Genomic DNA, 26,298 nt, shown 5'->3' with positions numbered 1-26,298 from the left:
CATTTATTGAGCACTTGCTCCTCCACAAGACCTGTGCTAAGTGCTTTAATTTTATTGTGCCTTTGATCATGACATAACTCATTTAAAGACTTGCTCAAAGTAACACAGCTAATAATTAGTAGATACTGGATTTAAATCCAATTTGTAAAGCTTGTGCTTTGAATGAATGATAAGTAAAAAAGAAGGGAAGGTTAAAGACAGCAACTCCTCAAAGGTCAACTAATAACAAGTGTCAGAATTGGGTTTTAAACCCAGGTCTGACTGCAAAGCTGGCGCCCTTTAGATTAAATACGTTGTAGCGCCCCTAAGAACGAAAAAAGTTGATTTTGTCCCACCTCCGCCCTTTGCAGCTCCTTTGTCATTTGCATTTGTTTCTAGGGCGATTCCCAAAAGATCTTAAGTGTGGCTTTGTGGGTTGCTGACTTGCATCCGGGCCCAAGGAAAGGCGGCACGTCGGTTGCCGTACAACGTGGCGGCGCTATGCATTCCCTCCCATGGAGGGGAGCTAGGTGGCTTCCGTACAACATGGCGGCTCTGGTTATGACGTAACTTCCTGTCCGACGCAGTCCTATTTAACCTTTAAACTTGCAAGTACTTCCTTTTTCCTCTTCCGGGGACGGCGTCTGTAGGTATGGTTGCTTTTTCCTTTTCCCTGTTGCTTATTCCTTCTACAATCGGCCGCCATCCGGGGAGTTAGAGGAACCAGGATTTCTCAGGCGCAGCCCTTTGGACTGGCATAGGGATAAGGGTTCAGGAGGAAAGCTGGTGGTGAGCAGGTCCCCCGGCTTTTAGCTTCAGAGCGCCATCGATCCGGACCACCCCTCCCGAGCCGGGAATAGCCGGAGCTCATCACCTGGAACTTTGCTGCCTTCGAGGTCGCTTTTGAAGACCTACGAGTTGTGGTTCGGCTGATTGAGGCTGCAAAATCGCAGAACGTTTTCCTGTTTTAACGCCCACGTTAAGTGCGCCTGTACTAGATGTTCTCAGGTTTTGGGGAGGACTGGAGACCAGGATGTTCGGGTCGTTGTTTCAAAATGTTTTCTTTTCCAAGGCCAATAGCAAGGAAGATAAAAATGTTAATAGGGAGTTTTCGGTCTTGGTTTTGGAGATATAAACGGAATGGTGGCTTCTTGGATCTCATTGGCCTTCGGGGTCGCTTTTGATGTCTTCATAGTTACGTTTCAGTGTAATGTTAGTAAAGACCTTATAACAACAAAAGCAGGCTCTTTACTTTTGCATTGCATGTGATGAAATGATTACAAAGTTTGGGGTTAAAAATGAGGATTCAAGTCTTGTTTACGTTTTCATGTTACTTTGAGCAGTTAACTGAGAAAACGGTTCATAGGCATACTTACATACCGATTTGCTCAGTGACATTCAGTGTTATTTCCAGTTGATTAAAAAAAATGCCATAATCCAAAGACTCTTTGATACAAAAATAAGTATTATTTGGCACTTAGCTTGTCACACGTGGTACTTCGGGGCAAGACACTGAACCCTGAGCATCTTTCATGTGACAGGCATTGCACTAGGTTGGTCAGGATAGCTTCTCTCATTTGTTAACTAATGACAGCTGTGTGAACTCCGTAAAAATGTAGAGACAAGGAAGCTAGCCCCTTGTGCTGTATAGGCCAGTAGATGGCCTAAGTGAGGGTTCAACATAGATGCTCAGGTGCGCTTTTCCTTTAAAAACAGGGTTTCTTAAATTTGCCTGTTAGTAGCGCTTTTCTGGACACGACTCCAAACAGAATCAGACGTTTTGAGGAATACATCTGGTAAATTTTAACCAAGTGCCACCATTGATTACCATAAGGAAAACAAACATGGGTCTGTTAGTATTCTTACCAGGCACCTTTAAATCTCAGTAGTTTTAAAATACGGAATTCTTTTCATAAGATACTTTAAGGATTATTGTATATAAGAATATACGAAACGTATAAATTATGTGATGCTGTTTTCCTGTAAGGTTGGAATTATTCCTACAATGCAATTTCATTCCTTTCTTAATTTAGGCATTCAGAATGGTCCAGCGTTTGACATACCGACGTAGGCTGTCCTACAATACAGCCTCTAACAAAACTAGGCTGTAAGTATTTCTAAAATTTAAAATACATATTGTCATTTACTCTGCAGAATGCTGAGCCTGTTCCCTATTCTCTCACTTTCTAGGTCCCGAACCCCAGGTAATAGAATCGTTTACCTTTATACCAAGAAGGTTGGGAAAGCACCAAAATCTGCATGTGGCGTGTGCCCAGGCCGACTTCGAGGAGTAAGTGATCCTTTTTGCTCTGAATAACGTAAACAAGAATTGAACTAGGGAGCGTTAGCATCTTGGTAAGGGATGGAGTGAAGGAGAGGTCACCACTAGGAAGGTTGCAAAGTACTAAGCATCCATGATCCACATTTGTCAAGAACGTGGACTTTTAAAGCCTATGTGGTAAATACAGGGAAATGCCTTTCAGATAAAGCAGTATACCATTTCCTGTTCTAGTTTAGTGTTTATACTTGCCATATGTCACATCTAGTACAATTTCTGTTTCTGTTAAAGCATCATGAAATAATCTCAACATTGACTTTGTGCAGGTTCGTGCTGTGAGACCTAAAGTTCTTATGAGGCTGTCCAAAACGAAAAAACACGTCAGCAGGGCCTACGGTGGTTCCATGTGTGCTAAGTGTGTTCGTGACAGGTAAATATCACTCTTAAATGGACTTTCTCAAACGTCTGTGCATGTCTGTTACACTGAATGCTAATGATTATTAGAAGACTGGTGAAACGTAAACACGAGTAGCCTATTTTAGAGTCCTTCCTAGGCTAGGGGCAATTGATACTGTACAAACCAGTAAAGATACTGGTTCACTTTAATTCAATTAGGATTTGGTGGCATCTTTATGCCAGATGTAGAAATTAAAATGACCTTGATTTTGTGGAGGAGGTAGATAAGAAACTATTAGTTTTTGGTCAGTCAGGTAGATGGAGAGAGGAAGGTCTAAAAAGTGTAGGAAGAGAATAACTATATGTAGTTCTAGTGTGGCTGTAGCAGAGCTTTGCAGGAGGTGATAGATAAGAAAGGTAGAAGTCACAGGTTACGCAGGCCCTTAAAGGACAGACTTTTAGCTCGATCCTAAAACAGGTAGGAATTGATGGATTTTTAGCCAGGAGGGAGACTTTTGATGTGCCAGAACGAAAACTGCAGCAGGATGGATTGTAACCTCATTCTTTCAACAAAAGGTGAGTGCTTGGAATGGTTTTCCTCTTGGTGAAGGCTAAGGCGGTGGCACCTGCATGGAGACCTAAAGGCTGGTGGAGTGAGTTAGAGGAGAGGACAGTGTTCCAGGTCGAGGACTGGGATGTTGGGATATGTGAGAGAGTTGGTAGTGGCATAGGTAGAAGTGGAGTAGTAGAGTTTTTATGCTAAACGTCAAAAGTCCATCAGGACTGTTCTACTTTCTATGAAGGAAACAAGGCTTGTTGCTTAAATTCACACAGCCAGTGAGGAGCAGCACTGGGATTCGTTCTAGGTTTTATTGAGACCCTTGATTGTAGCCTCACTGATATACATGAATTGCCTCTAAAGACCTGACTGGGAGGATTTGCAAGGAGGTTGGTCTTCACAAGTTACAGAGCTGCTTCAGAAGAGTTGGATGCCTCTAGTTTATTCAGCTAGTTCTGTAAAGTGGTCAGGCTAGGTTTCTAAACCAAATCTGACAACAAACTTGCAAGTTCCCTCTGCCTTTCAGGAGTTAATTTGTAGGGGGATGGTAAACATGTTACAGTAATACAAATACACGGTAAATAGAATTTCCATGAAATACTGGAAAACTGAACTATGATTGAAGTTTGGAGGAGAAATTACTTTCAAGTAGTTGGGACTCTGGGAACGGTATTTGAGGTGGAACCTGCATGATAGGTAAATGTTGGTCAAGAGGTTGAAAGGGCAAAGAATATGAAAGAATGAGCAATGAGATTGGAAAGATACATGGAGGCGGAAGGGTCATGTGTTAGTTTTAAGCTGGTGGAGTTTGGCCTTTTACCAGTCTTTGGTTCCCAAACCTTGCTATACATAATCATGGGCACATTTACTGAAAGTCCAATTCTTGGGCCCTAGCTCTTGGAAATTTGGATGTAGATCTACCAGTTGTCTATAGGTTAGTATTAGCTGTGACACTGACAAGAGTCTGATCTTTGAGTAAGTTTAGGGAATTTGTAAGGGTCCTGAGTAAAAGTGGCACCAGTCAGTTGTGTTTCTATAATGTGATTACATTGGAGAGATTTGAAGGAGTCCAAAATCCCAGGAATTTTAGGCCATATTATTAGATGACCAGGGTTACAAATAAAGATCATAAATGGGAAGGTTTTCGTGGGAAATGAGTGCTTTCTCTGTGGAGGTAGCTTTGCTTTAACGAATGGTAGTTAGTACCTGCTATTTGCCAGGTCCCATGCACTGTAATAATAGTGATTGATAAAATGTACTTCCTCTCTAAATGGAGGTTCAGAGTACACACACTGCAACTCCTTCCAAGTTTAATCTTCATAAAAACCCTGTGAAATGGGTATAAGATTCTTTGTGTACCTTTTGACAGAGAAAGTTATTTGCCCAAGATCACACAGCTAGTAAGTAGTAGAGTTGATCCCAGGCTGTAGAAACTTTGCTCTTGATAAAATGCCTCTTGCCATTAGCTTTTAACCTTCATTTTGGTTTCCCATATGTAATTCCTTCGTGACTCAGAAGAAGAGGGCAGGTACAATTGGCATAGAATTGAAGGATTATCCTACTTAAACTGCCAGTGTAAAAAGGAGACTTTCAGCCAGCCAAACGGTTCTGGCCATCTAATTTCATCTCTTAAGTTTTTAGTCTATACTGGTGGGTTTCATTTACTTTCTACATATCTTCCCTGATTGCTTTACTCAATTCTTTTATGGTACTTTTCCTGCCTATTAAATCAGTGGGTTTTATCTTAAACTGTATTCATTTATTATTTTTCTTTCTAGGATCAAACGTGCATTCCTTATTGAGGAGCAGAAAATCGTTGTGAAAGTGTTGAAGGCACAAGCACAGAGTCAGAAAGCTAAATAAAGAAATGAAGCTTTTTTGAGTAATAAAACAGTCAAAGGCGTTTTCTGTTATTGCTGTTGTAATTTGTTAGTATACAGGTTTGGTTTCTATGTGGTGTTTGGAATTCCGTGATTTTTAGTTGATTGCTTTTACTGAAAGACCATAATGGAGGCCAGTGATGGGTAGAATTTTTTGATAGCACCTCTAGAACACTTGGGGAGGTTTGAGAAGAGTGGCTGTTATATCTGGATGTTTCTTTTAATTCCGCTGCATCATTTCCATCCAATCTCCTTCAGCACCAAAACTCAGGATGGAAATTAAACAGTGTTTATTGACAAGTTATTTGGAATAGAATCTTTTATACACCATTGTATTTAAACCCTCCATTTCATTAGTTCACTTCAGACCAAAAACGGTCTATTTTGGAGAGCTCAGAACTCCATATTCAGCAAATCAAGAGCTCCACTCGTATACAAAAACCTCATGTCTCTGGTCTAGTGAAATTTAAATTCTAACTTAAATTGGATTTTTAATCCAGTCCAGAAAATTAAAATAACACGCCTTAGTTATATTTATTCTTGGAAGCTCTGTGTATCTAACAACTCTTTTTTTTTTTTTTTTTTTTTTTTTTTTTTTTAATTTTTTTTTCAACGTTTTATTTTTATTTTTGGGACAGAGAGAGACAGAGCATGAACGGGGGAGGGGCAGAGAGAGAGGGAAACACAGAATCGGAAACAGGCTCCAGGCTCTGAGCCATCAGCCCAGAGCCTGACGCGGGGCTCGAACTCACGGACCGCGAGATCGTGACCTGGCTGAAGTCGGACGCTCAACCGACTGCGCCACCCAGGCGCCCCTCTAACAACTCTTAATAAGTATGTACACAGTAATAATAGCTCATTACAGTGCTCAGACTGTACCAAGTATTTGTCTAATACTCTACATGCATAAGCTCATTTGAATTCCCTTCCAAGACCATTTTTTCAGATCATGTCAAGCTTATTTTCAATCTCAAGGAAGAATAGAGAGCAGAGCCCCCAGGCTATTTGCACAAGCCAAGAAATCTGGAAGCCAGAAGAATTCTGTAAATTCTGACCCTTTTCTTCAATTTAGAAGAATTTACTGTACTGGTGTGGTTTAACTTTGATGGCTCATGCAGAGGAATGTTTTCTCTTAATTATAATAAATGATTCCCCTTGTAGGAAGGAAAACAAATCTGTCTGGCCTCTTAAACACTCATTGTGCCACACTGCCAGTTAACTTCTTGACAGACAACGGGTTTTAAACATTTTTGTAGAAGAGCTAGTAAGTGGTTAAGCTGCATAGGAACTCAAGAATTTAACGACAGTACTTGATAGCATCTGCTTAGTGGTGGCTAACACTTCAAACTAACCTTCATGTAGTCTCTCTAACCACTCTGTGACACCTACTTTATCCCCAGTTTACAAATGAGGGAACTGAGGCACAGAGGTTGTACGATAGTACCCAGAGTCATTTAAGTGTTCCCAGGTTTTTTGCAAGTGATCTACTTAGTGATTGGAATCAAATGACTGCCTTTTTCCTGTGAACACTACAGCATAAGCAGTGATCGCGGAGGCCCCTGTTGCCCACGTGGTCTCAGACAATTGAGATCCGTTAGGCTTCCCCAAACACCTGCCAATCCTAAGGCTTGTTGAGCAACTGGGGTAATGGAATCACTTTGTGTAATGTTTAATCGCATAATAAGATTTCTGATGAGAATATAACGGAAAAACATTGGATTCTGAGGTAGAGTTACCTCTCATTTCCCCATGACTCAGGCTTATGTATTCTGCAGCAACATGTTTGGTAATCCTGGGGTGGGTTTGGTATAAGAATGTACAAATTAGTACTTAAATTAACATTCAGAAACAATGCCTTAAAATTTAATTCAGTTACTTGATTGTGCTTTGTAGATGAATGGAGTTTCTGAAAGGCTTGAGATGTAGCTTTTTCATACCAGCTGTGAGGGGACAGCCTCCTCATTTGCCAGCCTACCAGGAGTTCTTCCCTGTCGGGGCTCTTCCCTCTACTACAAAGAGTTCCACAGGACAACCTGACCAAACCCAAAGACTAACCGACGAGGACTACCCAAGTTTCAGCAAAAGAAATGGGTTGGCAGAAGTTTTAGACAGCTAAAGCATTGAAGTTCCGTACTTTTCAAAGGATTTGTCAAATGGTTTAGCCTTTTTAAAGTTTGAAACGTTTCCCTTTTATAAATGTCTTTGTAGACCATTTGGAAAGTGTGGAAAAACAGAATGAAAAAAAATGCCTTTTAATTTCAGTACACAGGTTATCTGCCAGTTTGATATGTTCCCATCTTGTTTTCTAGACTTAAGAGCCTTTTAAATCAAAATAGGAGGCATACCATGTATATATATTTTCAATCCTTCTTCCCCACTTAACTGAAAAGGTTGCAGTGGCTGCATGTGCCGTCAAATCTACGTGCCATAATTTACTCCCTTTCTTTTGAAGATGAAAGCTATTTCCAATTTTGCTCTATTTAATACTTGTGAGCATACTTATACATTTGATTGTTTTATTTATTCTGATTGTTTTTAAATTCATAAGCTGGCACTGAAGTACAGCCCTTCAGCTTAGTTACTGGGGTTACAGGACTGTTTCCTAGGTATCTTAGGACACCTGCTCCGGCTGCTGTAACTAATTACCATAGACTGGGTGGTTTAAACTACATACCTATCTCAAGGTTCTGGAAACTGGTAGGTGCGAGATCAAGGTTCTGACAGATTCAGTTCTTAGTGATTCAGTTCTTAGTTCTTACTGGTTAGCAGAGTGCTGTCTCCTTGTATCCTCACATGATGGAGAGCAGAGAAATAAGCCCTCTTGTGTCTCTTACAAGGGCACAGATGCCTTTATGAGGGCTTCACTCTCAAGATTTAATTACCTGCCAAAAGCCCCCGTTTTTCGTACCATCACTTTGGGGATCAGGGCTTCAGTTGAACGACTTTTGGTGGGGGGGGACACAAATAGGCTAATGTCCATACGTCTAATGATGCGAAGTGTGCCTAATTGGTAACCAATTTCTTCACCTTTGTTGGGTTAGCCACTGAAGCTCTTGGCCACAAACCGCTTCCCAGCCTCCCTTTGCTAATGCTTCTCTTCATCTCTCCCTCTCATACTGCCCGGTCCAGTTTCCTCCCACCCCACACTCCAAGCAGACCGAGTTTGTCTTGTGTGTAGATCTAGAAGAGCCTAGAATTGCACGAACATAGCACCAGCACTGCCCTAGCGACCAAAACGGATTCTGCTCTGTTCTGGGTTTTAACTTTGTAAAAACAAAATGAATCTTTTATTGAATCCAGTTCTGTGTGTGTGACTTAAGTATTCTTGACAGGTTCTTTAAAAGACATGTGAATGTAGTCAGTGGTTTCTTTTCAAAGTCTAGTATTTCTCCTTCCATGGAATTGCTTATAAATTCTATTAGAAGGATGGGGGAGGGGTGTCTTCCACCCTTAAAAGCAGAAAATCTCCATATGTTTAAATAAGTAAATTTTAAGGTTATTTTCAGCAGCGCGATAACATACATAAAGAATTTTTATCTTAATGATTTGGAGCTTGGGTTCCCAGAATTTTGAGTCCGGACCATGTCCAGCTTTAACTGTAACCCATATTTCTTATCACACCAATTAAAATCATATTCAATTCCTGCAGAATAAGATTGTGAAGCAAGGCTAAATGCTATGGTTTTTGTCTGAGTTGGATTACTTAGAATTTTTAAGAGTAAGGGTTTGGTCAGAATTTATAATCATCAGATATTACCAACAGAAGCAGCAGTGTGTGTAGCCAGCCCATTCTGGCCGTGAGAGCCAGTAGTGTGTGCCTTTCCAGCTCTGTGTTCATTGATGTCCGGTTCGTGCCTTGAAATCGGCATGGTGGGAGTATTTACACCTGGAAATCAGCAAATGCTACAAAAGTCCTTTTCCGTCCTCAGGAGCTGGATATTAAATATTACCAGCTAGCTATTGGCTATTACTCAAGTTACAGTCTCTTGTCACAACTTAAATATGCTGCTGTTGGTTCAGGAGCTCTACATATATCTGGTACATACTTAGTAATGATTTATACTTTAAATTTTTCTGGAGTAAAAGCTTATTAATGCTTTGAGTCCGTGAATATTCCGGGATTTGATTTCATAAAATACAAAACAAAGCTTTTATTGAATCCATTTGTGTGAATGTAGAGGAAAATAATTAAAAACCTTGCAAAGGTGCAAATTTCATCTCTTTAAACAACGAAAACTAGATGTGATAAACACTACTATAAACCAGGAGTAGAAAAGTTAAGACTATCTTCATGAATGTCCTTTTTAAGGGATGAGACCCACAATAATTCTGTATCAAAAGATGCTTTTTGATTTCCAAAATATTAGCATTCAATACTCTTTTGACTAAATCTTAAGTGTTTCTGGTTAATTTAAAAGATTATATAAATATTTTTGTCACTACATTTATATTCTGTTACAATTTGCTTTAGCTTTCATTCATTCACTCAGCAAATATTTATTAGAAACTACTATGTTCCAGAAATTGTGCTGTTGAGTAAATAGTAATACAGTAGTCAACAAAGCAGACTCTTCCCTGCTCTCGTGGCACATAGGGGAGACCATGTTAAATGAGGATACAAATACATTTTTAATTGCACTCTTTGAGATAAGAATCATAAAGGGAAACTACAATGTTGTGAAACAGGCAAGAAAGAAACCTCATGGGGAGTTAAAGTAGGTTTTTCTGAGGAAGTGATGTTTAATCTTAGGATAAGTAGATGTTAGCTGGGTGACAAGTAGGGAGAACATTCCAAACAGAAGCGCCAACATGTGTAAATGCCTTACTGTCAAGAAAGAGATCGTAAAAATAAAGTAATTCCTGCAACCCTATTCACTCTCAGTATTTACAGCCAAATAAATGTGATATGTATGAACAAATTGTTAATCACTAAGAGGGAACTCCCTGTTAGTACATAGCTTTTGGTCCATCTATGTGTCCCCAGAGCCAAAAGATGTATGCTACCCTTGCTTCCTAAGGGAGACCAGTGAAAGAAAAGCTTTTCTAAAGACATACTCCTCTGCACTAGAGGATATTTAAATTATGCACTCCCCTCTATAATTTAGGCATCAACTTACTATTAAGGAGGAAAGGGATCAAAATTATTGACTGAATTCCCCTAATACTCATTCAGCTTCTGTATTTCTTGGCCTGTGCCATAGCCTGAGGGCTTTACTGGCTCACATGCGTGCTCTCTCTCTCTTTTGTTTCTCTCTCTTGGGTTGGGAATAAGCTTACGCTTGACATTCCTGAAGAACGAATGGCCTTGAAGAAAACGCAAATGTGTATTGCATCTTAACATAAGTTGTATAAAGATTTGGTAAGCTATATATGGTCTCTGATGCAACTACTCAACTCTACCAATAGCGTGGAAGCAGCCACAGACAGTACCTGAATGAACAGTCCTGGCAGTACTCCAGTAGAGTTTTATTTACAAAAACTGATGTTGGGTCAGATTTGGCCCACTGGTGGTAGTTTGTGGACACCCCCCCCTTGCTCTAGATGACCGCTGCTCCCCTCTATAGCTGCCTTCTGATTGCAAGTGCACGAGAAACCTCAAGCAAGACCAGCAGAAAACTGCTTTGTTGAGTCTGAATAACCCAAAGGATATTGAGAAAAAATAAATTGGTTGTTTTATTACATTAATAATTTATTAAATTTATTCTTTTTATTTAATTTATTAATAATTATTAATTTATTAAATTATTTATTTGTTTATTAAATTAAATATTAAATTATAAATTAAATTAAATTATTTATTAAATAATTATTAATTTATTAAATTAATAATTTATTACATTAAATTTTGAGGTAGTTTCTTATATAGCAATATACCTCTAAAACAGTGGTACAGTTCAATGGTCTTTAAATATGATTTTACTTGCATATTCCTTAAAATTGTTTTTGAAAAACTGTGTAGACCTTTGCACATTTTTAGATTATCATATAAAACTTTTCATTATAACTTTAAATCATTCCAAAGGATATAATTTCCAGTGTAGTAAAAATGTGAATAATTAAAAAAAAAAACTATCACCTTTCAAATATATGGAATTAAATCTATATAGCAACCATTAAAAACAAAGACACCGGGAGGCTCTTTCAACAGTTGGATGTTTTATATTCCTCATTTTTCCTCTTCATATTATCATTCCATTTTCTCCATGGGATTTTAAATTTTTTTTGTTGAAAGTCTGTTCCTGATTGGTGATTTCCACAACTCTATTTTGTTTAATAATTTTTTTTAATGTTTATTCATTTTTGAGACAGAGAGAGACAGACTGTGAGTGGGGGAGGGGCAAAGAGAGAGGGAGACACAGAATCTGAAGCAGGCTTGAGGCTTCGAGCCATCAGCACAGAGCCCCATGCGGGGATTGAACTCACAAACTCATGAGATGGTGACCTGAGCCGAAGTCAGACGCTTAACCGACTGAGCCACCCAGGGGCCCCAATTCTATTTTTTTTTTTTTTAAGTAGGCTTCAAGCCCAGTGTGGAACCCAACGTGGGGCTTGAACTCACAACCTGAGATCAAGACCTGAGCTGAGATCAAGAGTCGGATGCTTAACTGACTGAGTCACTTAAGGGCTCCTCCCCAATTCTATTTCTAAGGAAGAAAAAGCAAAACAGAGAGACATGGAGTCTTTGCCCTTTGCCCTCTGGAGGAAATAAGGCAGCGTTGCCCTTTTGTCTGTCTTGTTTTTGCTTCACTCTCAAGGGACTCTCTCTCAGGAATTATTTATTCTTCAACAATTTGGGGAAGATGAAAGAGGGGAGGGCAGTACATGAAAAGTTTTGTCATTATCCATTATTCTACATTTTACCTGAGGTAAGGTCATCCCAATGCGGGCCAGGATATCCTGCTCCAATGTCTAGCATTCCCCTTCCGTGTAAGACAGGGAAAGACACAAAGCCCTGCCACTGATTTTTTATTTCTTAAATATCAATCGATCAAGCATTATTTATAATTCATTTACTGTTTATAAGGCCGTGTTCTGGGCAAAAGTAAGCAAAAAAGACAAAAATCCCTGCCTTGATGGAAATTACATTCTAATGAGGGGAGATAGACAATGAATGAATGAATGAATGGGTGAATACGTGGAATATCCAGTATGACTGATACATGCTATAGAGAGAGGTAAAGCAGGGAAAATAGATGGAATGCAGGGGTAAGCAGGCGCTTGCAATTTAAGCAGTGAGAGGGAAGGCTTCTCTGAGAAGGCTAAAAACAGGATATCTGGGGAAGAGCATTCCAAGTAGAGAACAGCCAGGGGGCCGGAGGGTGCCATGTGCCTGGAGTGGAGGGAGAAAGCAGGAGAGATGAGGTTAGGAAGTTCACAGGGTGCCAGGTTGTATCTGTCCTTAGAGCTCCCTGTTCCAACCACTGCTACAGCCCTCACACAGCAGGAGGAGCCTCTGCTCTGGGCCCCAGGCTTTAGAGTGTCCTTCTTTGCCTTCCCCCTGCCACTACCCCACCCCACCAGCAAAGAGTCCAGGGGACTGGGGGGCATGCTGCTCCCAAGCATGTGTTCCCCCTGCTGAGGGTCCACATGGCCTCAGATGCCTCTGCCCAAGGCACTCCAATGCCCCTCACTCAGCCTGAGCTCTCCTTCTCTCTGGCCAGTCTCTCAGGGGGAACCGTGCCCCTGAGGTGCTCGCTGGAAGCCCGAGGGTATTTGCAGGAGCTATGCGAGGAGCTTGGATGTATGGGCTGCATTATCCACACAGCTGCAAGTGAGGCCCATCAAGGTAGGTAGGGCCAGAGGTCTGGAAAAAAGAGGGCTGGGCAGGGTACAGGCTACTCCTATGCCACCATGCTCAGACAGAGAGCCTTGACAAGTCCTAGAATTATGTCGGACCTGGCCTTTAAGACCTTTGGAAGCTATGTTCGTCAAAGGAGAGGCTAGAACTTACCTTGTTGAATCCTTTTTTTGTCTCGATTTTTACTTTTTTTTAGTATTTGGGTGTGATATTGGACATGATAGTACACATCTATTTGTACTCCTGTGCTCAGTCCTGCAAAATGTTGTGGGCAGGTCTGGCTCTTTGGCTCCTGACTGGATGGGAAGCCATTGGAGGTGCCTTGTTTGAAGAAGGCAGTGCTGACTCCAGTATTTAAAATTGTCCATTTACTGCCCCCAAATTTTATGTCTCCAGTCAGTGCACCATGGAACACCAGCTGGGTTTAGGGTTCCCTTTCGTAAAAGAGGAGCAAAACGATTGTGAAAGAGGGGATGAGAGGGAGAATTGGTGGAACACCTTCCTGGGAAGATCAATTTTAGGAAAGAGAACATATGGGAACCGATAATCTAGAAATTCTTTTCCTTAAAACTGGCAATGCCCCTGTACCCCTTGGGATGTCTTCGGGTAACTCTGGGGATCGAAGGTATGAAGTACCACAATTTGAGGATTTCTGATACAGTAGAAAGAGTATCATGCTAGAAGCAGAGAGGGCTGGACTGAGAAACCGGTTCTACCACTAGCTACTTCCGTTATCATGACAAGTCACTTACCTGCTCTGGAAGACTGGATTGGTGCTCTCCCAAGTCTCCCATTCATGGAGGTGTTAGTTCATTTCATTGTCTTGGTAATGAATTGGAGATCTGTGCTTCAGGCCCCGGATGGGAGTTTGAGGATGAATATGATAACACCAGTGCCCTCCAAGACCTCACAGTCTTGTTGCTTACTTCAGGTGCTTATGGCTCTTGGTAGATTACTGATTCAAGGTTGGAGGGCACCTATGAGGCATGCTGGAAATGTGCTGGGGCACTGATGCTATGCATTCTCTAATTTATAGTACAGTCCTGCTCAACGAATTGACCTGAGTCCTACATGACTTTCCAATATCCAATCAGATTTTTACGTAGGTTGGAAACCTATTTATTATTATCTAAGCCTTATTATTATCTTATCCATTTAAATATGAAAAAAAAGTATTTTTGCACAGGAGTGTGTTATGTAAAATGAAGGGAGATTATATTTTTATTCCAAACGTTATCTGGAGAATTTCAACACTTTGGAAAAAAGAAATAGCAAACCATAAAATTTTGATCTTCTGCAAGGTAATCCAAGATTCCCAGTTATTTTTTTTTTTTTTAAACCATAAATGTATGGATGAATGTGTTGGTTTACATTTTTTTCTTAAATCTTTGGTACTAGATATTGTCTGCACAAGATCTGATTAACAATAAATTAACTCATGGCATAATATATAAATCTATTATGGGGCGCCTGGGTGGTTCAGTTGGTTAAGCGACCAACTCTTAATTTCGGCTCAGGTCATGATCTCACGGTCATGAGATCCAGCCCCACATCAGGCTCAGCTCTGGGTGTGGAGCCTGCTTGGGATTCTCTCTCTCTCTCCGTTTCCCTCTACCCCTCCTCTGCTCATACACGAGAACACTCACTCTCTTTCTCTCACATATGTATATATATGTGTGTGTGTGTGTGTGTGTGTATATATATATATATATATATATATATATATATTGTGTTCTGAAAAGAGCACCATGATTCTAAGTGCTTTGCTTTCTGTATAAGTTAGAGAATTACTACTAGGGGCAACAGGGAGCGAGCACAGGGTTTTAAGGATATTAGTGTTTAGAATGTTTTGATGGCATGAAGAATTCACATCAATTCATTCAACAGACATTAACTGTGCACAGGGTGTATACCAGGCACTATGCTGGCACTGCCCCTGGTGAGAATTTCTGGAGTACACAAAGTCTCCAATCTCCTTTCTTTGCCCCCTCTTTCTGTGCACACAGGCATGTGGTTTGGTGTCATGAACAAAGCATAGTCTCCACTACTTAGTTGTCATGTTACCTCGAGAAGTCACTTAAATCCTTCCAGTCTCTGTTTATGAAAGGCAAACATGGGTATAAAAATACCTATCTTCCAAGATTGTTAAAAAGGTTAAGTGTGCCTGGCACACTTAATTAAGTTACTTCATTAAAAAAAATTTATGTTAGTAGGCATTTAATTAATATTTATTCTGGGTCCCTTTCCGTCTCTTCTCAAAACTTAATCTCAGAACATATCTGCCATCAGCCATAGTGTGAACATAAGTCAGTGTATTCCCTCTAGGCTCATTTACATTTTAGCTTTGTAATTCCTGATGGTGGGTGGAAAGACTGACTTGTGCCAAAGGAATTTCAGGGAGGAAAAGCGGGTAATTCAATCTCTTGGGAGTCAAGGATCACTCTATTAAATAGAAATACAAAGTCTCCGGGTAATGCCAAGGACATGGTCAAGGGTGAAGAGCACACTGGGATTGCCACCTCTTTACAAACGGATGTTGAGGGGCTCAAATGAGGTTTGTTGTACGAAATTTCCTTTTCCGTTTTTTAAAAAAACTGAGCATTATGATATGGACAAAGGTTCTCACACTTTCAAGTCACTGAAGAATCTGCTGGGCAGGTTCTGGAGCCCTGTCTGAGACTTTCTCAGTCAGAACCCGTGAAAGTCCAGCCAAGAACCTGCATTTTAACGAGATCCCCTAGCGGATTCTCACAGAGATGCACCTCGGACTGCTTTTTCACAAGATGCGGTAGAAAGTATATACGATTTGGTGTTAGGCAAATAATGGGTTTAAATCGTAGGTCCACCAATTGGTCATCAATTAGGTGACTTGGAGCAAGTTTCTTACCTTCTCTAAATCTTAGTCACCACACCTATAAAATGAAGATAATATTTAACTTCAAGCGTTCTTAGTGTTCAGTTCAATTAAATATCCTGTGTTATCCACACCACGTTCTGCATGTCCTTTTCCTGGTTCTAGAATGGAAATGCCTTCATATATATTTACGGAGAAATCAACAAAGTGCATCAAGATGGTCATGATGGAGTCCTCTCATTTGTATGATTAAAAACAAGTGACAATGTTGGAAATAAACCAAAAAGTCAGCGGATACCTTATCCTCCTCTATCATGTTTTATCCCAAATGATTTTTTTTTTCTCTTTGTAAGGAATTATACACACACACACACACACACACACACACACAGTCTGAAAATGCCAAGCTGTATTTGATTAGTTCTGGGCAGAACACGTTAGGGCATCTGAAAACCACAACTGGAGACATCTATTCTGATGGTCCTAATGCTCTGGGTATTTCCTTTCAACCGAACTTGGGGGGAAAGTACTTTGATATAATGTACATATGGAAATATTTTACAACATTCTTAAAAAGTTAGATATTTTATTCAGTATATATATAAAACATACTTTTCTCTTCAGTGTGTGCAAATATGGATACATCAATGTCTTAAAGAGTCCCTTGTCATTTCCAAGATAGGATTGTTTTGTTTTGTGTTGTTAAATCCACTTCAGTGAGTCGGAAAGAGCCAGACTGACAGCCCCTGGAGACAGTGGTCTTTGCTCTGGGCTCCTGGCAGTCAGCAGGGACAGCTGCTGTTCAAATGTACCCCAAATACCTTACCTCTGCTAAGATCATTTCTGGAGGTGAGAAAGCACTTTGATTTCTTGTTCACTTTGAAAGATGGCGGTGGGAATGGTGGTGGAGTGGTTGGCCATTTTACACAGGCCTTTGGTTCTGAGGCCACTGCCACATTTCACAAGTGCAACAAAATTGCAGTCTGGGTTTCGCTTCAAATTCTTTTGGAAAGATTAAAGTCTGTTATTTTAATTTTTTTAATGTTTATTTATTTGTGAGGGAGAGAGAGAGAGAGAGAGAGGGAGACACAAAATCCAAAACAGGCTCCAGGCTCTGAGCTGTCAGGACGGAGCCGGAGGCGGGACTCGAACTCAGGAAACATGAGATCGTGATCTGAGCCGAGGTCGGATGTTTAATGGACTGAGCCACCCAGGTGCCCCTAAAGTCTGTTATATTAAATGTTATTCCTAATCTCGGGGTAAAACAGTCCTTGCAAAGTATCCCTCATCGTAAGAATCTATTAATAGTGGTTACTTTCAGGAAGAAGAAATAGGGAAGGAGGAAACTGCTAAGGGGAAGATGGCATTCAATTTTCATATTTTTATTCTTTGTACTTTCTGAATTTTATAACTCTCAACATGTAATCTTATTTTTAAAAGAACAGGGACTATCTGATGGCATTTCAGGCCACTTTTGCTATGTCTTCTTTATAAATTTCTGCATTGAAAAAAATGAAATCTAATAAGTTTACTTTAAAAGGCTTAACTGGAAATTATTCTTTCTTTTTTTTCCTTAAGATTTAATAACCCAAACTTGCCAGACAAATACACATTTCTTTTTTTCACTCGTATAAAGCTATATGATTTGCAAGGCAACTAGATGTAAAAGAAAATATCCTGGGTTTGATATTTTATTCATCTGAAAATGTTGCTTTCACAAGATTTTTCTTTCATCATTAAAAGAGTAAACCATTTGCATTTTAAAGATATGCTTGACTGCCGTGGGAAGCAGCCTTTTCCATTTGTGTAATGTTTCATTGAGTTTATTTGATCACAGCATTGAGGCAAGTTTTTTCAAATAAGTTTGCCTTTTCATTATGCTTGCGAATATAGTTTGTAAATCTCAAGGTATCGAAAATACATTTTGGCGAAGTACTGTGATTCCTGTAAAAGCGAACTCCTGCCCTGCTGTGGCCACAGAAAGAAATTACAGGTGGGTGGCTGTCATACTGTTATACTGTCATACTGTCATACTGTTATTTTGTTGAATTGCAACAGCTTTGCACGAAAAGGTAAAAAATGTTCAGATACAGTTATTTGTCTTTAAAAAGCGTAATGGAATATATATGTATATATAAAACATATATTACACAAGATTACATATATATTACATGCAAAGATATAATTTAAAATATACCTATATAATTTTAAATATATATGTATATAATTTTTTTTTAATCTGGATCTTTAATGTTGAATACTAATGCATTCTTCAAAGTGGCTGAAAGTATGTGCTTTTGTTCCCAATCCAACCCTCACTCCAAGTGGCCTAATGGTATCTGAAAACATAGCAATCATCCTTTGGCACAAAACTTTAATGTGTGGAAAGGTGTGGGCTTTGGAATCAGCAGGCCAGGGATCTGCCACTTTCTAAATGTGTTAACTTGAGCCTTTTGCCCAATAGCTCGACAAGCCTCAGCTTCCTCATCTGAAAAATGGAGTCAATAACACCTATTGGATGAATTAAATAAGCCAACCTAATACAACTCCTGTGTATAGTATACACACTCCTGTCTAGACACACACTATTGGCTGCCTTATGCCTCTAATCTCTTTTTCTTCAGAAGATGGCTCAGACCTTTTCCAAGGTAAATTTCACCTCTGATGGGCTCCATTCCACACCCTTGTGCCATGGCCCTGAATTTGTTCTGTTCCTTAGCACCCTCCCTTCCTTCTGCCACTTCTGTCCCACTATCTCTACAATTTTCTTTCCTTGTCTCATACAAACGTGCCCAAGTTGCACCATCTTTAAAAAACCTCAGCTACCACCTCAGCTCTCCTATTCCTTTCACACCTCCTGTGTTAGGAGGGATGAATCCTATATTCCTTCACTCCTGTTATTTTTAAAATTCCCGCTCACTTCTCCCTTCTGCAATCTGGTTTCTTCTCCTGCCACCATGCTACTGAAATTAATGAATTAATTCACCAACCATTTATAAGCATTGATCACGATACCACGTTTTAAGATTGTGCCTTGCAGTGGAGTCAGATCTGTTCTCGAGTCTTTCTAGTGTCATGTACTTAACAGTACACTCACTGGCCAACGGTCACCAATGACCAATTGTCAAACCCAGTGGCTTCTGTTCAGTTTCACTCCATCTGACTTGCTGGAAACTCCCCCTTCTGAGCCTTCTCTGCTACTGCTCTCCCTTGATTCTTCTGCTCCTTTGATCTTGTTGTATCTACTATGTGGTATCCTCTTAATCCTGTGGGTGATTCCCTAGGCATCGTCCTCTGTTCTCTTCCCTCTGTCTTTCAACTTTTGTCTCTGAACCTCCTATAATTATAGCTACATTTGGTGGGTATGTGTGGGCATTTTTCTGGGAAGAAAGGTCATAGCTTTTATCAGCTTTGCAAGGAGATCTTTTGGAGGATGATCCCTCTAAACAAACCCTCTGCCTACTCCGTCTCGTGTTTAGGCATCTTCATCCACTGATAAGACATGCACTATCACCCAGATGCTGCTGACTCCTGGATCTCGAAATCTTGGCTCCACCAAGATCCCCTCCTGGGAGCAAGGTCCCAGGAGGAGCAAGGTCCCCTCCTGAGGCAAGGTCCCCTGTTGGAGAGTACCTCCAGGACAATAGTTCTCATCAGGCAGATGGCAGGACCTTAGCCTTCAGCTCCACGTATCTTCCTCTGACAGGCATTGAGTGGGTTGGGGGTGAATGTGGCATGCATATATAGCAAGAGTCCCAGGGAGGAAGCAGGTGTGCTCCACCCTGGCTCTTGCTATCCACGAAAGCACTACTTGACCCTGGCCATTACCCCAGTCTCCTCCTCTAGGTCCAGGAAAAAGCCTTCTTCTTTCGTCCAGCTCATGGACTCAGCAGCGGAGTTGCCCAAGACCATTATTTCCCAGTTCGCTTTTATCAGTGTTCAAGCCTCATATCCATTTGTTGATCAAATTCACCTGATTCTACCAGTGACGATCTTTTAGAGTCTTTCCATTGCCACCAACCTCCCTGCTCTGAACATTCCCACAGTCTATCCCATGCCCTCATTGTCTCTCATCTGGGATTTCACACTGAGGTCCTAAAAGTTCTCTCTGCCTCATGTCTGTCTGCTCTCCCATCTGTCTTCCAAACACACACCCGATTGTCTCAATTTCAAAAATCCTTCAGTTATCAATCTATCTAAGTAAAATTTAGATGCATTATGACATTGAAAGACCCTCCACAATCAGGCTTCATCCTTCCTTTTAGAGTCATATCTCCAGCCTTTCTTCCATTAGTCTTCTGTCATATGCAATCACTCACCTTCCCTTGGCAGGCGAGAAATTCTACCACTGAACCATCAATGCAAGCGACTCACCTTCCCTTGGAATTTCATACATCTCTGCTTTTGTTCAGACTGCTTCTCGTGCCTGAAAAGCCTGACTGTTAAGGAATCTAGCTCCTCCTTCAATGCCCAGCTCAAATATGAGCTCTTCTGTGAGTCTGGAATTTCCTACCCACAAGAATGAGTAACTTCTGTTCCAGGACTTGCTAAGCAATTTGTCCAGAACTCCAGTAAGCATGCACTTCTCAGTCCTGCTATTGATTGTGGTGTGTGTGTGTGTGTGTGTGTGTGTGTGTGTGTGTGTGTGCGTGTTTCTCTCCTGATCAGAATGGCAGTTTCTTGAGGCAGGAATCAGGTACTAGTTATCTTGTCCCTCCTCCACCCTCATCCCAGCACTTAGAACAGAACTTGTCTCTGCTACATTCTCTATAAATGCTTGATGAATGAAGGAGGAAATGGTGAACATTATCATCACCAGCACTACTGCCTGCCCTCGCTGGTCCCCATTTCTCCAAAGGAAAGGAAAGAAGTATGTGAGCATAAGTAGATGCTTTCAGAATATACCCACAATTTCGGCAAAACATGTATTAAGATATGGAAAGGAGCTTTGAGATAGAAAAGAAAGAAGATAGTAACGAGCAAAAAGAAACCAAATTTTACTTTTTACCCAGCTACTTACATCTCCCTAGTTAGCAGTAAGGATGGCATCTTGATTGGCATACTGAGATTTGTTCAGTCTCTTAGAAAGAACACCTTGGCTGCAATGTGGAGAGAACTGGGATGGGAAATGGTTGGGTCTGGACTAAGAAGCGGTGGTGGAGACGAAAATGTGGGAACAAACGAAAGAAAAATTAAGGAAGCACAATTGTTAAGGTGATACATTGAAGGATAAAAAGACATGGAAGAGGCAAGGGGTTCATTCACGGATTCATTCCACTAATATTTAAGGAGTCCTACTATGTGCCAGCACTGTGGAGGTGCAGGGAATTCTGTGGCAAAAATGATATTGTCCTTGACTTCAAGACACTGAGTTTCTGATACTACAGATGGCTGTCCGTGGTGTAGTAATGTCTGTGTAGTGATCAACATCCAGATACCCTTACGTTGAATGGAAACAGATTTGGGAGGCATTATTATTCACCCCTTCTAGAATACAGCAGTGAACAATACCTGGGTAGAGAGACAGATATACTCATGAAAGACCAGAAAGATGTTTACTATGTTCCAACAAAATACTATTTTTAAAACTTTATTTTAATTACAAAAGTAATATATGTTTATTATAGAAAAGTTAGGAAATACAGGCAGTTTCAAAAAAGGAAAAATTCCACAATCTCATCACATAGATATTAATCATCTCCATGTCCCTCAGACTTTTCAGTGCACAGTGCCCAGAAAATACCTACAAAACAAATGGGCCAATGGTCTATATACAATTTTGTGGACGCTTTTCATCATTTAAAACATATTGTAGGGGCGCCTGGGTGGCGCAGTCGGTTAAGCGTCCGACTTCAGCCAGGTCACGATCTCGCGGTCCGTGAGTTCGAGCCCCGCGTCGGGCTCTGGGCTGATGATGGCCCAGAGCCTGGAGCCTGCTTCCGATTCTGTGTCTCCCTCTCTCTCTGCCCCTCCCCCGTTCATGCTCTGTCTCTCTCTGTCCCAAAAATAAATAAACGTTGAAAAAAAAAATTTAAAAAAAAACATATTGTAAACATCTTCCATTTCAGAAAATACACTACTACAATATCATTTTTCGTGGTTGTATAGTATTATATCACATAGATACATGTGGTATCTATATCTATCTATATCTATATCTATATCTATATCTATATCTATATCTATATCTATATAATGTTTATTTATTTTTGAGAGAGAAAGAGTGTAAGCAGTGGAGGGGCAGAGAGAGGGAAACACAGAATCTGAACCAGGCTTCAGGCTCTGAGCTCTCAGCACAGAGCCTGATGTTGGGCTTGAACTCAACCAACTGTGAGATCACGACCTGAGCTGAAGTCAGACGCTTTACTGACTGAGCCACCCAGGTGCCCCTACATGGATGTTTCATAATTCACTTAACGAATCTGCTAACTCCAGTTTCGGAAGTAACTGATGATCAGATGGTAATTTATTTCACTAGCTTAAAAAAAATAGTGTCTCTTAAAAGTAATAATGTCTCTTGAGGCCCACACTAATTCAGAACTTCACAGTGGAGAGATTCTGGGAAATATAGTTCCAGCTTAGCTAAATTGACACAATACAAATCCACCACAGTCTAGTCCTTATTAGCATGGTATCCACATATACCTTTTTGAACTATATTTAATTTAATTTTAACATAAGGGCAGCAGCAACAATATGCTTTCCCCTAATACAATGCAACTAGCCCTCGTGCAACTGTAACCAGCTCTCTCCAGGGAGAAAACAAAGGCTTTTTGTTTATTTTGGGGCAAGAATCATCCCTCTTCTAGATAAGTCTTATTCTTTCTTTGATATCCAGTAACTGAAATACTGACAGGTTAAATATTATCAACAAATAGCATACCATAGATGGTAGGAGAATGGGAAACAGAAAGAAGAAAATATTGGTTAACATACGTACAAATATATTCATATCAAGATAAGGAAGAAATACTCATAACTGTCCCATTGCTTATTTCTACAACTCTTCACATGGTCACAACTGGTATTTATAATTACAATTTTCCACTCTCTATTCCACACTCCCCTTGCCTTCAGCAAAAACTTTAGCTGGCTGAGGTTCTTTATCTGCCAGAGTGATCTAAAACTTAATTCCTGAAGGGTCTGAGCCATTACCAATCCTGACCCTACTAAGTTGTAGTTTTCCATAGACTTGAACCATAGACTTTGGGGGTATTAAGAGGCGCAGGGGATCTCCTGTATCCTAAGCACACTCCCCCTTACTGCCATTTTGTAGTGGCAATCAGAATTTCCCATGGATGTCAGGATCAAACCTCTGGTCGGTATAGTACCCTTTACCTGCTTTTTGATTCACTGGCATGAGGGCACTCAAGAGGTGAGGTGACCCTCTCGGCTCTGTTTAATGGAACTATTGAGGTGGCCATCCCTTGATGGAAATATTATTTTGGGGGACTAAAACTCCTAGCCCAGCAGAGCCCAAAGTTGTAGGGAATGGGAACCAAAAGTTTCACGAGTGCATCACTAGAAGTCACAGTGAGAGGAGCTGTTCCCATTTTCTACACTTGATTCCCGGGCCTGTGAATCCTGGTTCCAAGAGAAACAGCCACATATACTGATCATTGATTTACAGCACACGCTGCATCTTGGCAGGCATTGTTTTAGCTCCAAGAGGTGTTGACATTCAGTTGGCATCATAACTGAGTTTTCAAAAGGCCATTCCACCATTCCACACAGCTGCTTCAAGGTGATAGGGCACATGCTAAAGCCAGGAATTCCATGAACGTGAGCCAATTGCCACAATTCATTTGTTGTCAAACAAGTTCTTTGGCCAACAGCGATGCTGTGTGGTATACTGCGATGATGAGCAAGGCATTCTTCAGATCCACACAATGGTGATTTTTGTAGCAGCATTGTGGCCAAGGAAGAAAAAATCGTATGCAGTATTAAGTGTCCATTTTAGTAAAAACCAAATGCCTACTGGAAGTGGTCCTATGTGATTAACCTATACCAAGTAGATGGCTCATCTTCCTGGAGAATGATACCATTTTGTGGGTTTGTTGTTGATTTCTTCAATTGGCAGTTTGGGCACTCAGCAGTGGCTCTAGCCAGATCAGCCGTGATGAGTGAAAGTCCACGTGTAACTTCCATCCCTGCAGCCATGATCACTTTGTTTGTGGGCCCGCTAGGCAAGGACAGGAGTGACTGGGGAAAGAGGATGACTATCCATAGGATGGATCATCTTATCCACCTGATTATGAACATCCTTCTGTACCTATGTTGCAATTTATTGAGTATCACCTGGGGCGCAAATATCTTCATACTTTGAACTTTTACAGGAAGGTCTCTCTCCAGACCTCCTCAGCAATTTTCCAATTGTGTTCCTTCTAATTCCCTGGCCATCCAGCCAGCCAAATGATTAGTCACTGCCCACGAATCACTATAGACCTGCAACTCTGGTCATCACTCCTTCCAGGTAGAATGAACAACCAGGTAGAGTCTAACATTCTGCTCATTGAAAGGATTCTCCCTCATCACTTCCTTCAAGTGAGGCTCCCTCCAAGTGAATCTGTAGTCATTTACTTTCAGTTACTGCAAGCACATTATGCAGAACTATCTGTGAAATAGCCTCCTCCCCTTTTCTTCTTCAGTTTACCGGCAATAGGGCACTTTCCATAATGCCCACAGTATAGATTGAGAGAGCAGAGGCAATGTGCAAGGATGTGGGCCATGTGCATCTGGGTTATTTTCTCATGCAACTTACGTGTAATTTTAAGATCTGCATGAGCTTGATCTCCTGTAAAACACTTTCATTTGATGATAGAATGCTGCTGTAGGCACCATGTTTATTGGCTGATAGGTTAGAGGTTCAGGTTTCATGGTAACTTGTTGCCCATGGTCAATAGCATAGTCTTAACTAAGCTCCAATGGCAAGCCAGAAGCTATTTCTCAGTGAACATATTTATCTTCAGAGGGGGACATAGGTTTGCTGCAAAAGCCTAGGGTTTAGTGCTATGATTCCCCTAAGGGGCTTGTCAAAAGCTCAACAGGGGCACCCGGGTGGTTCAGTCGGTTGAGCGTCCGACTTCAGCTCAGGTCATGATCTCACCGTTCGTGAGTTCGAGCCCCACGTCGGGCTCTGTGCTGACAGCTCAGAGCCCGGAGCCTGCTTCGGATTCTGTGTCTCCCTCTCTCTCTGACCCTCTCCCGTTCATTCTCTGTCTCTCTCTGTCTCAAAAATAAACGTTAAAAAAAAAAAAGCTCAACAGAACATCCCTATCTGCCACAGACATTACGAAGGATATTGGATCTGCTGAGTTATGTGGCCCAAGTGACAGAGAAGTTTGCTCTCAGCAGGCTGGACCTGTTGGAGAAGCTTTGCTTATTCTGGGTTCCCATTCAAAATCATCAGTTTATCGGATTACTCACTAAACAGATTGGAATAACATGACCAGAGGAAGTTACGATATGATTAAATTTACATTAATCCACTGTTGTTCTTCAAAATCCATCCTTCTTTTACAAGGGCTGAATTAGCTAACTGAATGCAATGTAGTAGGAATTGCCATAGTGCATCTTTCAGATCTTTGATGATGACATCAGTCTCTGCAGTCACCGCTTTTGTTTTGGTAGGTAAAGCCTGTTCTATTGGTTCGACTTTATCTTTCCTACCATAAGAGCTCTCACTCTACAGGTCAGGAAACTGATACAGGGATTGCTTCACATCTGAGTATGTTTATTCCAGCTGAACTAATCCCGGCATTCTTACTGCCTCTGGAAGGAGAAGTAAAAGGAGAGCAGCGATGGAAAGGGAACTCGTTCCATGCATTGCTGTCGTCATGATACACATATACCTATGTTTTACTTGTGAATTTTAATTTTCAAAATTTTAAATAATGACAATGATAACAAAATTCACAATCCAATATTGCATCAGGAAGAGTTTGATAGAACAGGAGACATAATAGTGCCTCACCCAGGGCCTGGAACAGAGTTGCCACTCAGCAAATACCTGTTGAGCTGGGGAAACAAACATACTCATGCTTATACAGACCCCGGAGGGAAAGAACATAGTTCACGAGACTGTCAGCTCAACTGCAAAATGTCTTTGTAAATAAATCAGGGTTAAAATTGTGTATTATTATCTGACAAAAAAAAAAGGCTACAAATTTCCTCCCTAAATACATATTCAAATAAACTACAGTCAGTATAGTATTAATAGTCTTGGTAGCTCTAATTTGTTTAGAATTTAGTTAAAAACTTATTTGTGGGATTGTCCTTCTTTTGATCAGCAGAGCCATTCCTGACTTCAAGGCTTTTTTTTTTTTTAATGTTTATTTATTTTTGAGAGAGGGAGGGAGGGAGAAAAAGAGAAGTCATGGGGGAGAGGCAGAGAGAGTGAGACAGAATCTGAAGCAGGCTCTGCATTGTCAGCACAAAGCCCAATGCAGGCTCAAACTCATAAACAGGGAGATCATGACCTGAGCCTAAGTCGAAAGCTTAACAAACTGAGCTAACCAGGTGCCCCAAGGCTTTTAATTAATACTTCCTATCTTA

General features: G+C 40.7%; 1 protein-coding gene across 1 annotated transcript; it reads left to right on the top strand.

Annotated features, from left to right (window-relative positions):
- Positions 1-581: 581 nt before the first annotated feature.
- Positions 582-5,116, top strand: RPL34 (ribosomal protein L34). The gene is made up of 5 exons (XM_030313291.1): positions 582-629; positions 2,013-2,086; positions 2,170-2,269; positions 2,584-2,687; positions 4,991-5,116. Exons 2-5 carry the CDS (start codon positions 2,022-2,024, stop codon positions 5,073-5,075), a joined length of 354 nt encoding a protein of 117 aa, XP_030169151.1. The 5' UTR covers positions 582-629; positions 2,013-2,021; the 3' UTR covers positions 5,076-5,116.
- The last annotated feature ends 21,182 nt before the right edge of the window (positions 5,117-26,298 follow it).

Source organism: Lynx canadensis, chromosome B1 (assembly GCF_007474595.2).
Source record: "Lynx canadensis isolate LIC74 chromosome B1, mLynCan4.pri.v2, whole genome shotgun sequence".
Lineage (NCBI taxonomy): Eukaryota > Metazoa > Chordata > Mammalia > Carnivora > Felidae > Lynx > Lynx canadensis.
The sequence above is the reverse complement of the archived record's forward strand: the minus strand, read 5'-3'. Positions and strand labels throughout refer to the sequence as shown.